The sequence below is a fragment of the Cyclopterus lumpus genome, chromosome 23 (genome assembly GCF_009769545.1).
Source record: "Cyclopterus lumpus isolate fCycLum1 chromosome 23, fCycLum1.pri, whole genome shotgun sequence".
Classification (NCBI taxonomy): domain Eukaryota; kingdom Metazoa; phylum Chordata; class Actinopteri; order Perciformes; family Cyclopteridae; genus Cyclopterus; species Cyclopterus lumpus.
The window spans coordinates 8,453,511-8,471,589 of record NC_046988.1 but is presented as its reverse complement, the minus strand read 5'-3'; the positions used below and the strand labels follow the sequence as shown (position 1 = coordinate 8,471,589).

At 41.7% G+C, this 18,079-nt stretch overlaps 1 protein-coding gene and 2 non-coding genes across 3 annotated transcripts in view; all 3 read right to left on the bottom strand.

Moving 5' to 3' along the window:
- Positions 1–3,722: 3,722 nt before the first annotated feature.
- Positions 3,723–3,833, bottom strand: trnal-caa. The gene is made up of 2 exons: positions 3,796–3,833; positions 3,723–3,768 (listed from the first exon to the last, which is right to left on the bottom strand). It is a non-coding gene; the product is annotated as a tRNA-Leu (tRNA).
- A 7,115-nt stretch (positions 3,834–10,948) lies between these two features.
- trnal-caa lies at positions 10,949–11,059 on the bottom strand. Its single transcript has 2 exons — positions 11,022–11,059; positions 10,949–10,994 (listed from the first exon to the last, which is right to left on the bottom strand). It is a non-coding gene; the product is annotated as a tRNA-Leu (tRNA).
- A 3,699-nt stretch (positions 11,060–14,758) lies between these two features.
- The window catches only part of LOC117726370 (ELKS/Rab6-interacting/CAST family member 1-like), a 157,376-nt gene continuing 154,055 nt past the window's right edge, over positions 14,759–18,079 (bottom strand). The window contains exon 22 of the mRNA XM_034526610.1: positions 14,759–16,553. Coding sequence (XP_034382501.1) covers positions 16,416–16,553 — 138 coding nt within the window. The 3' untranslated portion in view covers positions 14,759–16,415. The remainder of the gene's footprint in view (positions 16,554–18,079) is intronic.

Here is an 18,079-nt window from a genome sequence, read left to right as displayed (position 1 = left end):
TTTCATGATATAAAGCCTTAAAATCCCAGCGACATCAGCCATGTTACCATGGCAATGAAACGCCAAGTTTTTCTAAATAGAGCCTGGGTTTATTATTCAGCCCCGGGCTTTTTAGACTGGTGAAATTTGACTGTAACACTTCACATTTATTTGCTCTGATAAATAGTTTTTATCATGCTTGTACAAGCTCACAGTATAATTTCCATTTGTTCACCTGGATAAGAGGGCGGAAAACAGGATTTTCATAATATATTTGGAATGGGGGTTGGATTGAAAACGGACATAACTGTAAAGTAGTTGAGTAAAAGTAAAAAGTTACACTGAGCTGAGTACTTGCTTCTTGTGTTTCCTTGATTAAAGAAAGACACATTCTGCATCTTGGAATTGTGTAATGGTTTTGTGCCACAATGTATTCAATGGACTGCAGTCCATGCAGTCTGCGGATGTTCAGTGGCCAGTATACCGTAGTTCAGCCCAATAAAACCACAGGGAAACAGGACAGGAGGTGAAACTGCAGCGCTCTCCTCGTTATCTAAAAGCTCATTTGGCAACGAGTCAGTATCCTCTTTTAACGCATTGCAGTGCTCTGGTCCTGTCAGCCCTGACTACAGGCCACCTCGGCTACAGTCATACACTGATTAATAAATCATTTCGGCCAATCAGTGATGGATGTGTTCTGAAACAAAAAATGTGTGTGTGGGGGGTGGTGTGGTGTGGTGTGATGTGTGTGTGTGTGTGTGTGTGTGTGTGGTGGTGGGGAATCAATGCTTTCTGCTTCCACCACTTTTTTCTCCAGACATTGGACTAATGTTTTGTCGATTCATCTTCTGCGCTCACACCTACACTCACGAGACGTGGGATAGAGAAATTGGAAAAAGAAAAGAGAAAGTGGAGCTGAGAGAAAGGAGAAAAAGACAAATAAAGGATTGATGACGGAATGACTGAAAAATAAATCCAAGAACAAGAGCAGCTAGCTTGCAATCAGAAACAAGATAGTGGGAATACATTTAATGTGATGCTCTGTTTCCCTCTAACCCTGTGTGTGCATGTATGTGCATGCGTGTGTGTGTGTGTGTGTGTGTGTGTGTGCATGTATGTGCATGCGTGTGTGTGTGTGTGTGTGTGTATGTGCTGACAGATTTGGTATTGCTTCAGTTCAGAGATTGGCTACAGGAAAACACCTTCAGTAATTATCTAGAAAGAGCACCTGGGCACTGGAAATCTCATTATATTATAAGTGCCCATCCAACACACACACACACACAAACACACACACACACACTGCAGAATAAAAGAAAGGAACGGGAAAAGAGAGGAATCTGACAAAATAGGAAGGTGGTTGAGGAGTGTGTGGGGGGGGGGACGACAAAAGATCAGAGGACAATATTTAAAAAAACTCCTGAACCACAGAGAAACAAAAGCCTTTAGTTGCTAATGTGTTTCCTTAAAACTTACTTGTTGTAAGGATGTTTGTGGATCATAGGCAGATGCTATACTATGTGGTATGACTCACTAACATCAAGCACTGAAAGAATAATTTAAATCTCTCTGTTGCCGTTTCTCTATTGGACTTTTTTTCATTTCATGCAGTTTATTTCAAAAGGTCTTTGTCGAACACAGGGCTATGAAGCTGAAAGGCAGCAGTAGTGATCAAAAAGCAGAGACGGACCATTAACAGTGATAAAAAAAAGTATTTTCCCGCTGAATTTACGTGTTTTGTTTCTCTATCTATTTTCTTTGATCTGTATTAGTAGTAGCAGACAATGACCAGTAGGAGGCAGTGTTTCCTCTCATCTGACTGACCAAACATCTTCTCTTTCGCCCTCCTTTCACTCTTTCTTCTCTGGGCCCAGACTTCTTCATCCCTCTTTTTCACCATCATCCCTTTTAATCCTCAACATACACACACACGCACACACGCACACGCACACACACACACACGCTGCTCACCTGTTTTTGCCAAACTGTGTAGAGGACCACCCGGCTGATTTGAACAGCTTCATTCATTGCTGTGTTTTGACTGGCTGACAGTGACGGGGTGAAATGATTTACAATGGATCAACACAGCACGGGGGGGCCGAAGGGGGAGGACACACAGTCACCACCCAAAACCTGACGAGCCACTTAAGGTCATGTGGCAGGAAGTAGTTCACTTTAAAAAAAAACATAATGCACTATCATTGTTACGATATAGCAGAGATCTGAAGTCCAGACCAAAACACATATACAAAAACACGGAATATCAGAGTACTGGTACTTTTGAAGTCTTCCCACATATGGCGAGCTCAGTTGGTAGAGCAGGAGCCTCTGATTCAGATTAATTATTCCTGATTTACAATACAATTTGTGAAAACATGGACGCCTGCAGCTAACCAATGTTTGTTGGCAAGTCTCTGAGCTTCATCTACAGAGGACCTACGTATATGACAACAGCACCATGACGAAGAGAAGTAAAGAGAAGCAGTGTATAAAGTAATCATCTTTAAATTAACAACTGGAGAAACATGTGGGGAAACATTTCAGAAAATCTAATTCAACACACGGAACTAAGAGTCAGGAGGGGGAAACTTGTATCGCATGCTCGCAATAAAGCACAAATCAACTAAATGTAAAGAGAGATAGCAAGTACAATGTTACAATTTGTATCCATAAAACACTCCATAAAGTAAACAATGTTGAAATCATGATTAACTGTGTGCGCCGCCATCTTGCTGTGAAGTCAGGTGTTGGCAAACACGGGCTGGATAAATCCAACTTGGACTTCTGACTTAAATGATCGTTCCATTATACTTTTCTGTGTCAGAGTTCCGAGTACAATTGATTGCAGCATATTTCTCAGGGTTGTGGGTTCGAGCCCCACATTGGCGGCATTTCAAGGAAGGTATTTCAGAGAGGCAGAAAAGTACAACTTTGGGAGACTATCCAACTGACATTACACTTGACTTCAAAAGACAAATAAACTGTTGTTTGTTCACAAACAATACGAAGGTTCTTCTACCTTCGTCTGTAGCTATGGCAACCAGTCCAGCAATTTGCCTTGATGACATTGCTATTCTAAGGGTTAGTAAAGACTGCAACAGATTAGGCCTCGTCCCCAGAATGACACTGGCAGAGTATGTTTTTGAGAGGGTCATTCAAACACTAGGATGGAAATCAAAAAGCTGAAGTCTTTGAGCAACTGTATATAAGCGTCTACAGCTGAACTGTGTTTCTGATTTAAAGACTTCTCTTCACTGATTATCAAATAATCCAAATCAGCCCTCACACACACCAGTGTCTGTGGTCCACAAACAGTGCACAGCAGTTTTCTTGATGACAAGAGTGAAAAAAGGGTGAAGACTTCCAGAGGAAGGGAGACCTCCCATGTAGACCATGAATATGGCTTGTTGATTGATTCAAAGACATGCTCGGCAGTCCAGCTATCAATCAGCTGTTACTGAGAGACTGTGGCCAAGAGTAAACACAGCCTTTAATGGGTCTTTTCCCAAATGTCTGCAGCTGAAATTGATTGATAAGTGGATACATTTGAGAAAATTAATTCCGAGGGCCGTGACACACCAATCGGCCTTCATTGAGTTGACCATTGCATGCAGTTTTTAGGTGCTGGGAAGTGAAGACGAGCCACGACCGTGAATTGTGAAACTGAGCATAATGTCAGGGTTGCGGGTTCATGCCCTGTTGTTTCTCGAGGACACATAGATGAAACCTGCAGGTAAAATCTGTGTCAGGAGTGGGATTTGAACCCACGCCTCCATTCGGAGACCAGAAAGCCCTTTGCTATGGAAGGAGTTGAACCTTGAGTCTGGCGCCTTAGACCGCTCGGCCATCCTGACTGCTGAACCACTTGATCAGTTATGAGGTTACAATTTACATGTCAACAGAAATGACGTGTTTAACACCACCCATTGAGCAGTTTCATTCTGAAACTTTGGGAGGAGTTAATGCTCAGTGATTAGCTTGATACCACTGAAAGCTGCATTGACTGTTGTAATCAGTTAGTCTCTCCCAGGTGCTTTTACATGACATGCAAGAGGGTAACAGTCATTGAAGCATCCAGTTATCAGGATGGCTGAGTGGTCTAAGGCACCACACTCAAGGTTCCACTCCTTCCATAGCAAAGGGCTTTTTGGTCTCCGAATGGAGTCGTGGGTTCAAATCCCACTCCTGACACAGATTTTACCTTTGCCTCTGATTAGAATATAAAAAGAGCGTTCACGAGTAATCGAAGGGCCACCACACAAACTGTGGCTCACAATTGCCTGAGTATCTCAGGGTGCACAGCAGGTTTCTTGATGAGAGCAAAAGGAAACTTGAAGACGGCCACAGAATGGGTGTCGACCCAAGTCCCAGAGTCTGTAGCCGAGCACTGCCTGCAATTTTTACTTGATGACAAAACATGGATGAAGGCAAGAGTAAACACTGCCCCAGACTTTGCAGGGTCTCTTCCCAAGCATGTCACGAATGTGTTGTTCATGAGATGCTAGGGGAAGAGAAGAAGGACTCTTAACTATTAAGACGTAATAAGCTTATACTGCATAGATGTTTCTTTTGGGGTGTGAGGAGATTTGACCCATAAATACAACCCTCCACCCTATTCTTAGACCATGGGACTTAATGCAGCCCGGAAACATGACCTATTTTCCTACCTTATAGAGCCCGGCTAGCTCAGTTGGTAGAGCATGAGACTCTAAAGGCTACGCAGTCCACAGACAGATTTGGCATCTTCCTGCATGATGCAAGACGTGCTAGGCAGTCGGGCTATCAATCAGTTAGTCAATCAGTCAGTCAATCAGTCACTGAGAGACTGAAGCCAGGAGTAAAGACTGACCCATATTGGGTCTCTGCCCAAGTCTTATAAACTGAACCTGTTGAGAACACAGAGCCTGGTATCTTTTAAATGATGAACAGGAACAGTGATATATCTTATTTTATTAGGTGATATTCACTTCTAACTCAACATTCCTTCAACTGACAACAACAAATGAGGTGTAATGGAAAAACATTGAGGTAAAAAGGGGAGAAAGAGAGTTAAAAGCAGAAGAGAATAGGCGTATTGTAGTGAGCGCATGCTAAATAAGATTCCTGTCAACATCTGTTTGGGTTTGTGTTCATATACGGCCAAGAGTGTGTGTGTATTTGTGAGTGTATTTGTGTGTGTGTGAGTTAGACAGCTTTTCCAACCCGGTGCAGGTGTGCTGTTGATAGTTTTATCAGCGCTGGATCGGTGCAACTGAGAGGAGAGGAGAGGAAAGTATGGAGGAGAGGGAAGGGTAGAGGAGAGGAGAAAGGCTGGCTCTGTAATGATCTTGGTGTTTATATGGTTGTTCCATTCATATCCCCTTATACAACGGAGCAGAGCCAAAACACTGAATGCATCATAGTTTCCCTCCAATATTTCTACCTTTCTGACATGTTGCGCTTTTTGTGTGGTGTTGGTGCAAACCTTGGAAACACATTATGCTTTAAGAACAGTGACAGAGGATTTAGATTGCAGAGCACACACTGTCAAGCAATCAGATTGCCAAGTACCTCAGACCTTGGGACTTGATCCAGATTCGAAGCTCAGTAAAAAACCTATGCGTTTGATAGAATAGTCCGGATTGGGCCAAATTCTTGCGGCTTGCAGCGTTGTGAACTCATTCGTTGTGGACTCATTCGTTAGAGTTTGGTTGTGACATGAACGGCCTGCTGAAGACAACACGCTCCACTCAGTCCACACGGCCAAAGTGTCCATTAGACACGGCCCTTCGCGGGGACTTTTTTGTGTGCGTGCACATCCAACATTTTCTAACTACTCGGCTGAGCGGAGAAAATGGAGAATCTGAGGACCTTTGGGAATGTGAATTTGCCGTGGAGAGAAACACGCATGGAGCATAAAAGATCCATGCGTTTCCTCGTCATCAGCTCATGTCCACATGAACATCCATGTGGAAAGTACAACAGAGGATTTAGTTTTAGCTCAGTGGACCAAATTACGTAGTAAACAAGTGTATTTAGAAAAATCAATATGTTTAGGAAATCAGACACCATTTTCTCCACAAGTACAGCCATTATAACATATAAAATATAAATATGTTTTAGATCAAGTCAAATTATATATTGTCCATTTGGAGCTATTTCTGTGTCCATGGCAATAGAAAGTAAATAACTATAGTGAATCAAAATGCTCTAATAATTACTGTATTAAAAACTACATACAATTCAACTATTCTTGGAAAAAGACATTTCTTATTGTATTATCGGGGGGAATACTGGAATTTATGTAAAATAAAATCAGTGGTGAGCCTTTAATACACCAGTGCTCAGTAACTCCGGCTCCTCTGGTCACATGCTGTGTGTCTTGTGGTGGTTTGGTTTGTGACTGTCGCCTTGTATCGGCCGGCCGGATTTTAAAAAACGTTTCAGGCTCTATAAAGTGTCCCATAAACCACTTTTACTATTAGTGTAGGACACTGCAAGCATACAGCTGGAGACCGCTACCACTGACCATACACACACACACACACACACACACACACACACAAACACACACACAGCAGGGACAGCCACATACTTCCTGGTCAGACACATTTTGAGGGCTGCTGGAGTCAGGACCTTTGCCAAACTCTAACCCCATGTCACCCCACCCAGCCGCCCCGATGACATCACCACATTGCCCTGAACCGCCGGCCTAAAAGAGTCTAAAACATGCAAAGACACACACACACACACACACACACACATGTAGAGAATGCAGAAAGCGCAGACACTGTAACAAATACCACAGGGTCACATTTTGAATGCACACGTACATGCAGAGATGTACACACACACACACACACGCACGCACACACGCACACACACACACACACACACACACACACAAACACACACACACACACATACACACACATACACACACACACAGGGCAGCTTTAGTTCAGTCTGTGTCCTCTGAGTCAATTGCTAAACTTATATATAGTGGAACTACAGTATTTCCAACTATTTTCTTAAATAATGGATATTCAAATTAAAATGTTTACATTTTCAACATCAGTAAGTTGCCTCCACAATACTATATTTCCCTAAATACTTTTGGGCTATCTTGCCTATATCAGAGAGGTTGTTTCTGGTCTGAAACAAAAGGAAAGATGTTCAAAGTTTATAGGTTACATGTTTTTGTAATAGTTAAAATTACTCTTAACTCCTCAATTGGTAAAAAGTGTGATGAGAAAAAAAGACACAATCAATATAAAACTCAACATTACAAACAACCTTATTTTAATCTTGATACTTTTCTCAATTCACTGATTTATTGTTTTTTCTATAATATGTATATAAAGTTTACACAGCTGCGGGTGATAATTCCAAATGCCTTGTTTTACCCACAGTCCAAAACCCAGAGAGAAATAACTTACAATAAATACAGCAAACGTTCACAGTGAAGAAGCTGGTTTGGAGTTTCTGCTTTAAAAATTAACATAAACAAGAAATATGTATTGAAGGTTTTTCACAGGTCTTTAGTGAACAGACACAAACAAAGGCACACACATACACACACACACACACACACACACACCAGCAATGGAGGGGTTAAGGCGGATGCTGTCATACACTGTCCTGGGAGAAATTCCCTGGATTCAAGTGAACCAATCAGAGACCTGCGTTTAAAATACTGGCTCTTCAACTGGAGAGGCCATCCTCTTCACATGGACCACCATCTGTGTGTGTCCAAGTTAGTCATTAGGGCTCCCACTGGGCACAAAATACACACTCATGTAACACATCCAGTGTTAAAGACCCCCCTCTGAGATGCTCAAGCATGCACACATACATTTACACGCAGACACACACATTCAGCCTCGCTGCTTTGCCCTATTTTAACCTCTTTTCATGCAGATTTTTCCCTTAAGAGTTTGTGAAAAGTCTACTTGACGGTCACTTTACACTGGAGAATATTCCTACTTGCTTCCAAATCCATTGTGTCTCAACATATGGAACACACACTCACACAGACTTTACAATACACCCTTGAATGACCTTGAGGATCCATTGATGCTTGCAGACATCCCATCTTCTCATATATCGAGCATTGAGACACACAACACACACACACTTACTCCCCTTCCCTAATTACCGAGTCCCAAGCGACAAGACACTCAAGCAGCACTTCAGTGTTTGGTTAAAGAAAAGGTCTTTCTCTCCAGTTAGAGGGCAGACAGAAGCAAAGAAACTTCTTCCTGAGAAACAAATCAATATTTTGGGTAAAACCAACTGCTTCAGCACATTTAACAACTTTTCAAAAAAATACCAATTTGAGCCATGAACCAAAGGCATTTTGTGATTATTTAACAGGTCGAGGAAGAGCAATATAATCCTGAATCTATTTAATCTTTCAGCTGCAGTGATACTACTTTGAGTCGGTGAGTTGCACACGATCTCGGACATCAAATCCAACATGATACGGGACTGACAGAAAGTGAAGAACGACCAGACAAGTGAACAAAGGGCAGAGAAGTAAGGAGAAAGTGTGTGTGTCATGACTGAGGTGGAGAAAAGAGAAGGGCCAGAAGTTGACTTGGTAGACGGGGAGGGAGGAGGAAGAGACTTCCTCAGGTTTTATCAGCCCGGGCTGTCAATCTGCTCCACAGCTCAGGTGGGTCTCAGACTTTTAAAACCATAAAAAGTGCGAGGCCAACCGGAGACATCACCACCAGAGACGACCTTGACGTTCTGACAGAATCTGATAGTTTGCTTTTCACATGTGCTGCCAGACGTGGGGGGGGGAGCCTTTCTCTGGTCTGTCTGCCATTTACAAACAAGAAAGATGTTTGTTCATTAAACAGGTTTTTATGATGTCCGATGATAATGTTCTTTTATTGCAAATTTACTTTTTGTGAATGTTGCTAGATACATTTTTTAAAATAAAAAAACATGTTTTAGTTTTTTTGATGATGACTGAACATATTTTTACGTTTATGCCTTTGGGATAAATGTGTGTGGAACAAACTGACTGTTTCTAGATCTAGCCAAGTTCAAAAGGTCAGCATGAAGCGTCAATATGTCTACTGATTTATGGATTTCTTATTACCAAAACACACACAAGCTCCTCCATGAAACCAGCCGACCATAATCAACAAATACGTCATATTATACGTATAGTCAAAGCTATTTGGTCCTGTTAACTGAATCCATTTTTCAAAGTATTCACAGAGTATTCAGAAACATCCTGTCAATAAAAGAAACCCTCTCATAAAAGCGTATAATTTAAAACACACACCACTAAAGTACAAACAATACTTTATCGTCACAAGCCACATATGCTTATATACAGGCGAATAAATGAATATGTAGAGCGCCTACCATCAGATATATGCCAGCTTTTCACTCAAAATGTGGAGATCCTCCTCCTCGTGTTTACAATACTTGTGCAAATGAAGTAAGGGGACTTGGTCCTCCCAGAGTTAGTCAGATTGGTGTCAGTGTGCAGTTAAGATGCCGTACAGCCTCTGGCCCGGACGAAGGCCGGCAGAGCAACTTCTCTGTACTGAGAGAAACATTTGTGCAACATTTCGACCAAAATAGTCCTGGTCTCCACCGCAACGCGAGAGGGCTGCCTTCATTTAGGCCGATGGGGTTGGCAGATCTCAAACACACACACACACAGCATTTCACCACTGTCATAAGGGAGCCAAAGTCATGAAATAAGCCCATTCTGTAAGTAGACTGTGACAACGGAAACATTGTGGGGACCAAACGTCTACAAGATCAAATGGAGCAGCCCAGTGGACCACGTTTGAACCAGCTTTTCTTTTTTTTTCTTCTTCCACATCTGATGTGTGTGTGTCCTGTTCAGGATGTACAAAGTAACTCAACAGTTCAAGAGTTCAAGAAATCTCCCATTAAAACTCCTAAAAACGTATTAAACGTCTTATAACTGTCAGCACAAAGATGATAGAGCCGAAAAACTGACAGGAAATATTACATGCACACATCAAACTATCATACGGTTGAAATAAATATGTGTATCTTAGACACATCATTGAGAGGTGGTCAATCATACCTAAGTAAGTAAGTATTACCATATAGTAAGTAAGTAAGTATCACCGGTTACTGCTGAGTGTGTCTGCATACATCATGTGGATTCTTGTACTCTGTGGTATCCCTTTGAAAACTTTTTTTGAAGTTTATGAAAAATTGAATGTGATGGTTCCTACCTGTTATGCTATGCTCGAATCCAGTTGTTGCACAGCTCTCCCAAGAAAAGTTTGTCCTCCCACCATCCGAAGCGCTCAAGTCCGAAAAGTGGGTCTCTCTGTCCGGCAGGGAAAGTACAGACAAGTCGGTGGTTTTATTAAAAAGGGAGCACCCACCTTGCAGAGCGCTCACTGGGTGATACAGATACACATTCTTCGAGGTGTCACATTAAACGTCCTTCCTTTCGCTGCTCGATCACCTTCACTGAGAAATGCCACATAAGGCTCTGGAGGGAGCGCAACGCGGCCGTGGACCTGTCAGTACCCAACAATGTGCGAACTTGTCATCTGTAGAAATGTAGAAATATAGGCAGATATGAGTGGCACGCGCTCCCCGTTGCGTACGTCTGTGTGCCCGGTGTCCTCAGCAACAGGTGTCCGAAATAAAGTGAGATTTCTTCACGGCCATCACAAGTTTCCAAACCCTCTCCAACTAATTACGCACCCAGGGATAAGGAGGCGGGGGGCGTCGGGTGGGAGGGAGCTCTCCAAAGTTATTTTTTCTTTTACGCATCGAGAAACACGAGCGAGAAGTTTTGAGGCAGAGCGCGGAGTGAGACAAAAGAACTTCACTGCGCGGCTCCGTCTGCGCCGTGTGATCACTCTCTAACGTCCTCGCCTGCCTGCCAGTGGACAGAGGCAAAGTCTTTCATGTTGAAACAAGAGGGAATAAATGTGTGTCTCGAACAGAAGACGCGAAGAAAAAAAAATATTGTCAGAAGTGGGATTTGAACCCACGCCTCCATTCGGAGACCAGAAGTCCCTTGGCTTAGGAAGGAATTGCACCTTGAGTCTGGCGCCTTAGACCGCTCGGCCATCCTGACAACGCTGAGAAACGAGGTCTCCGTAGAGACTAAAACCTTCAAAGTGAATATTTGTGTTTCATTGCGACACATTCTGTTCATTAACGATCAATAGTTTGTGAATGTTTATTTTTGTATTCTTATTTAAAGGCACAGTTCACCACAAAATCTAAAATACACAATGTGTCCTCTTATCTGTAGTGCAATTTATGATGATGGTGTGAGTTGCCTTGTTTTACAGATATATGCCATAGATATGTCTGCCTGCTCACCAATATAATGGGACAATATTGCACTCAGCTAAATAGCACTACAAGTAATATGACAAATACACATTTTGGAGCCATTCTGTGTGTTTCCAGGATTTGTCTCAGAGTGTATTGTGAAGTAAATGTGCACCTGAACCTGCAGTCCCTTTTCTGAGGAAGGCATTGACCCTTAAACCTGTCAGATTGCACCTCTCGGCCATCCAGACAACTGACTGATGAGGTCAATGTGGCCTTTTCAAAAATGGCTTTGGTTGCATTAGACGGTGAAGCGCCGTATAAATCACTGAGGACCTGAATCTATCCGTCCCGATCACTCGCTGAGACATGGCAGCTTGGGGAGACATTTTCTCAGAAAGCAATAAAAGTCACAGGAATGCACAGCCGGAGGAGGAACAGCAGATAAGGAAAATGTCTTCTCTGTTGCTGGATGTTTGGACTGTCTGAGGCTAACAGCTTATTTTAGGAGCTCCACTCCTTTCACATTGTTTTTATTTCCTCTCAAAAAATGTTCCTACTGCTCACTGCCCCCTTCTGTCCCTTCCATCTTGTCAGTTCTCTCCATCCACCGCTCCCTCCCTCATCCATCCATTCATCCCACCGACAAGTCAGTAATTCTTTTACTTTACAAACCATATATGAGAGACAATAAGGTGCACAAATAGCAAACATCCAAAACTAACAAGCAACACGTTTATGCCTTCAAACCACAACTGAACTCATTAATTATTAAGCTTGAAAACATGTAACATAGACTGAGAGTGTGTGTTTTAAGTTGAGCTGCTGTTTGTTTTGGTCTCGGCTCTCCCTCTCCTCTCTCTGTTTTCTCTTTCTCTCCATCACCCTCTCCTTCTTTTTCTTTGCACTCATGTGTGATGTGATGTGTGATGATTGAAACCACATCTACCCAAAGCCAACTCAAGCCCTCCCCACTTCCTCTGCAGTCACTCAATTTTTATTTCTCCTCCCGGTCTCTCGTGTGTGTCAGTCCTCCTCTGTGGTACAGTAAATACGGAAAGATTGGACGTAGACAGACTGCGCACGTGCTCAGACGTTATCTCAAGGACATCTGTGTGTTTTGTGTGTTGTGAACCCCCAAAATCAACAGGATCTTATCCACGCTCAGTGTCTGCAAAGAAAGGTTGTGTGTGTGTGTGTTTGAACTAACTCCAAAAGGGGAAACACATATCAAAATCATTTTAATTCCAAAATACACCAGTGTAACATATAATAATGGCAATAATGGATTAAACACTTCATTTTGTCACAGAAAAGTTGCCCAAGTATTGCAACTTGTACTGTGTCCCACTTCTGTTCATACCAATAGTATACAGTTAGTATTGTATGTTCATTTTTTATCGTATAAAGCTTTTTTTCAGCTACTATATGAATCAATCTATGTACTTTACATTTTGTGTTTGAATCTATTCATTATCATGATTGTAAAGCATGTCAATAATAGACATGTTGGAGAAAGTGATACCTGTTGACAGCACAGTCTAAAGTATACAACAAAAGCTGAAAAAGAGAAGAAAGAAACGTGAAATTATTCAAACAATAATTACACAGTTTAAAACACTGTGCGACAGCAGTGTCCATCACAACGGTACATTCAAAACTCAAAGGGATTTGTCTCCACCTTCGATGATGTTTTGAGGAAATGTATTATCAATATGTCTTTCTCTGACACACATTTCTGGTGTTTAAGTATGTCATATTTTGCAATCTATTTGTTCTGTGAACAGACTCTGAGCTATGAGTTACGGCAGAGAGAGACAAGACGATGAAATGATGTCTGGTGCTCAGTAGGTTGTCTCCACTCTTTCCGACCGCTCTCTCCTCCCGCTCTCTCTTTCTCCATCACATAAATCAGACAGTCATACATGCGTAACTCTTCCTCCTCCTCTGTCTTGCCGCATCCATTCCCTTCTGTCTCCCTCCACTGGCTTTTATTAGGACAGTGGATGGAGGAAGCAGAACTGATCCTTCTACGCAAACCCAGGTACCGGCACAGTGGACGGAGCGTTGCCACATGTGGAGGTAAACATTGGCACACATGGTACGTTTACAGACTGCCAGGGAGTTGACTCTGAAGCGTTTTATTGTGTGAAAAAAACCATGAAGTTTCCACTCTGCTTGAAAATTCTTCAAGTCAAATGTCGTGTCGAGGTGAAGGTTCAAGGTCAGTCGAGCTGGGTAGGTCTGCCAAACCAGATTTTCTAGTTGAATGGACGCATTACACTGAGCTGCTGCCATATGCCAGATGCAAAGACTAAGGAAGTGTGTGTGTGTGTGTGTGTTTCCTGTGTCGTTATCACTACATTCACCATTATATGCACAAACCTTTTTTTTTTTTTATATCTTCAAATCTTTCCTCATTTTCACTAGTTTTTAGCACCAAACAATGTACTGCTGTTGACTGCTGTTGACGGGAGCAGCAGCAAAACACATGTTAGCCGCCTTAAAGAGAGGCCCACCTTAAAAAAAAGCTTGCGCTATATTTAGCAAGTTTTCACCGCTTCATCTTGCTGTCAGACAGCCCCTTCTGATGGGGAACAAAAAGGGCTGAAATGTACTTCAGCCCGGGCCACCGCACCGGTCCACAGCAGTTCATGACTTTCCTCCTGTGCTGGCACTCCTTCCTGTTTCTTCAAGGTGAGGGTGGGCTGACCGCCATCTCCGAACTATCCCTTTAAGACAATAGTAATGGTATGGCTTGACTTTGTGTGTGTGTGTGTGTGTGTGTGTGTGTGTGTGTGTGCGTGCGTAAAGACCTGGAACCGGATGATGTCATTATTGTGGGCGGATAGGAAAATAAACCACTAGTGACAAGATAAGAAGCACAGTTTAGAGGGAGAGAGAGAGAGAGAGAGAACAAGGGGAAAGGAGGGGAAGGAGAGGTCAGATAAAGTAAGGAAATTAAACAAAGGAAAGGTGTTCAAAGCTCTGTCTTTATCTTTTGTACTTAAGTCAAAAGACCCAAAGCACAACAAAATGGTGCCGGCCTCTCTCGTGTATCAGATGTGTGACAAGACACTTAAAGGGATGAGAAATAATATATCCGTTTATTTTTAATGGCTTATTTCTCTCGTATTCACCTTCCAGCTTATACATATCAAACAAACCCTTACATGACAAAATAAAGATGAATCCATATTTTATTCTATTCTTTGCATTTTCAATCCACAACAAAGTCACGGTGAGTCCCAGTCATCACCGTTCCTAAAGCTTATCAGTATAAAACAGACAACACAATACTGGATTTACAACACAAGCTCACATCTGATGGAGTTTCATTCCAAAATATGAACCCTTTGTCAAACGTTACACAAACTATTTATGGAGCCTTGGACATGTAGTATTATGGAATGAAACTCCTCATTTACACCCATTTGGGCTTTTTTAATACACATCTTAGGTGTGCAGGAAATGAAACCCCTTTTTTGGCTTCAGAAAGCCTTTTATGATGGTGTAAAATCTGATTTGAGTGCAGTGTGAATCCCCATCTTTAGGCTTTGTCTCCACCAGGTATTTCTTTTAAGGGAGCAGCGCTAAACAGTTGCTTGTGGCCAGTCCCAGTTTCAGCACTCACTACAGTATTAGACTAAAAAACAAACTGTTAGAGGAGCTTTTGAAGTCAAGTTGAAACAATTGGAGCCTCTAGTGCCGTTAGCGTTGAAATCATGCTAAGGCTGTCAGCGCTGTGGGAAACATGCATCAGAGTGTCATTTCCACCGTTAACTACAAGAACAAGGAACTGAATCTGAGAAAGAGTTCCCGGTGGACACAGAGCCTCATGTAGGTGCAATATACGTTCCCAATAACAGTCTCCCGGGTACAGAACTAACCTGTGGTTACTTGCAAATCACACAAAAAAAGAAGTTTGACACATTATGTAACATACCAACCAATACATGACACTATTTTCAATTAAACAATATGTGTTTTATATATATATATTACCAAAAGAAAAGAAAAAATATAGCAACTATTTTATATTACCTTCCTCCCATGAAAAAAAAAGATGCTTCAAGAAGGGAAAATTAACTCTGGATTTCTCCATGATGACTAAAAAGGGAGGGATTGTCTGAACACAACATCATTTCAGCAAGGACACCATGACTGAACCTGTTTCTTAGGTTAAACAGAAACGCTAAACATCTACACGTGTGTGTTTTAATAAAGGGAGTATTGCGATATTTATTGTGGTGTGTGTGTCTTTCATCAATAATGGGAAACAAGATACAAAAGTATCCCGATCCCTTGACAAAAGCTGTTCATTAAAGTTCTCTCTTTACAATATACACAACTATCTAGACGTTACTGCTGAAAGAAACTGCCACTTGAGACGTTTCATCAGAAAATAGTGCCCCAACAAGACTTGGGAAAAAATAAAGAAACTAAAAGTTAAAAAGATAGCAGCAAATGATGTAAAGAATCAAAGGCAGCTGAAATAAACACACTCTTGAATCTGAACCAATCAAATAACTTTGTGGCAACAGCGTGTAAATCTGGCATCAGAAACAACCTGGCAAGCTCGACTCACTTCCACCCTCTTACTACATTTTGACCCCCCCCCCCCCATGAAGTACATCAAGTCACATTAACAAGTCTGCTGATTGCCTGGAAGGACACAAGATGGACGCTGCAAAGTGTCACAGATGGAGAGAGCGGTGGAGGCTCCTTCTGTTTCGAAGTAGTTCGGAAAAAATACATGTTCAATGTTTTAAAAACATTAACAATTTCCAACTAACTTGCATGCCAACAAAGCACTATACACTGACACATTAACACTATTTCCCTTAGCTGGCACTCTGTGTTGAAAATAATGGAGACTAAAGACACATTGGAAGAATATTAAATATGTCATTACTTATATTAATAAGTAATGACATTTTTTTTCTCCAAAAGATTAGATGAAGAAGAGCAGGTGGAAGAGAAAGTCCTCATCCCGTGATTTAATTTGTATAGCAGGGGATTATTATTATTATGGGCATTTGCTGGGGACTTCTAATGATCCTCTTTGTGTTCGCTTGCTCCTTTACTTTACTTGCTAATTAATATGTGTGTAAGCTTATTTGTGTTTCTATCAGTGTGTGTGCACTCGTGTGTCAGCAGCTGTCCTCCAGAGCGTTGACCACTTGTTCCAAAATGTCGGGGCATCCTTCAGCGATCTGCTGCAGGACCTGATTGGCGTACTCCTGGAGCTCCGCCCCCTCACTCTCACACAGCACTAACTCTGCCTCCAACTGAGAGAGAGAAAGACACAGAGAGAAAGGGAATTAATTAATGATTTTTTAAACCAACATTTTGCAATATAGCCAACATGGGATGTAAAGGAATTGTTTGTCATTTAGGGAAATATGCTTATTAGGGTTACGATGGGTGAGAGGGTTGATGCCAGTCTGAAAACTGGTTTGATTAGCTTAGCATGACGACTGTGAAGAGAGAGAAACTCAAGGTAACAAACTCTGCCTACTGTGTTAAAGTTCACAAATTAACTCTTTTGTCTGTGTGTGAGTGTAAAAACAGGGGGTTATGTGCCGGTCTAGCACGTAACTTATTCTTATTCCCTATAAAACATCACAATTTTGTTTTTACACATTGCTTTATACACAGTTTAAACACATGTGATATATGAGTAAACTAGTGAGCTTTGAAGCTGTTGGTTGGTGAATGTTGTTACCTTTGTACAGTGCCAGGCTCGCTGTTTCCTCCTATATTCAGCTGTATGCTAAGCTAACTGGCTGCAGGTTTATATTTAATGAACACAAATTAAAACAAATACTAGTGAGATTTTCACTTTCTCCAGAGCAGGAAAGAAAATAAGCACATTTCCTCAAATGAAGAACTATTTTTTATTCCATGTTTCATGTTCTTCCTTTAAGATGAGAAAGACAAGAAAAACAGACATGAAATAAAACATTTTAAAAAGTGTAAACCCTGATATCACAAGCAGGAAGACCAACTCTCCCCCTAGCCCTGTGGATGACAGGGAGCATGGTTAAGGTGACACACACACACACGCACGCATGCACGCCCACACACACACACACACACACACACACACACACACACACACACACACACACACACACACACACACACACACACACTGCAATCTGAAAACACCACAATGTAGTTCTTTCTGACCATACAGAGTGGAACATTTCGGTGAGAGAGTGCTGATGTTATTTGCTTTGGCTGCAGCTGAGCTGAGACGTCAAACCTAACAGACTTAATGACCAATACATCTGTATCAATAAGAGTGCCGCTTAAACAGTCATGTAACACAAGCCCACATTTATGTTGGTGTGTGTGTGTGTGAGGCCTGGGTCAGATATTGGCAAAATATTGCCTCGTTAAGCCTTTACCTCTTCCCTCTGCCCTCATCTCTTAGCCAGCAAATCTCAGTGGTATCTTTTATTACAGTGGTTTTATTCATGTGTAAAACTGCTGTAAGTAATAATACCTTTCATGATTAATGAAAATGTGTCCAATAAATCACATATGAATATAGTACCGTATCCATATATTATGTTGTTACGTTATTTTTAGAGAGTATGTAACAATGTTCTGAATAAGTTTAGGTCAATTTTCACACATTGCTTTGGCAACACTGTATGTATTGTTTATATGGATTTTCAGCCAGGTCGTCAGAGATCTGCTCCATCAACGTTGATCATTCTTTTTAAAAAAAATGCCCCGACTTGATGGAAGTGGGATACTAAACGGAGGGATATCCCTTATATTTATACACTGATTGATCAATTTG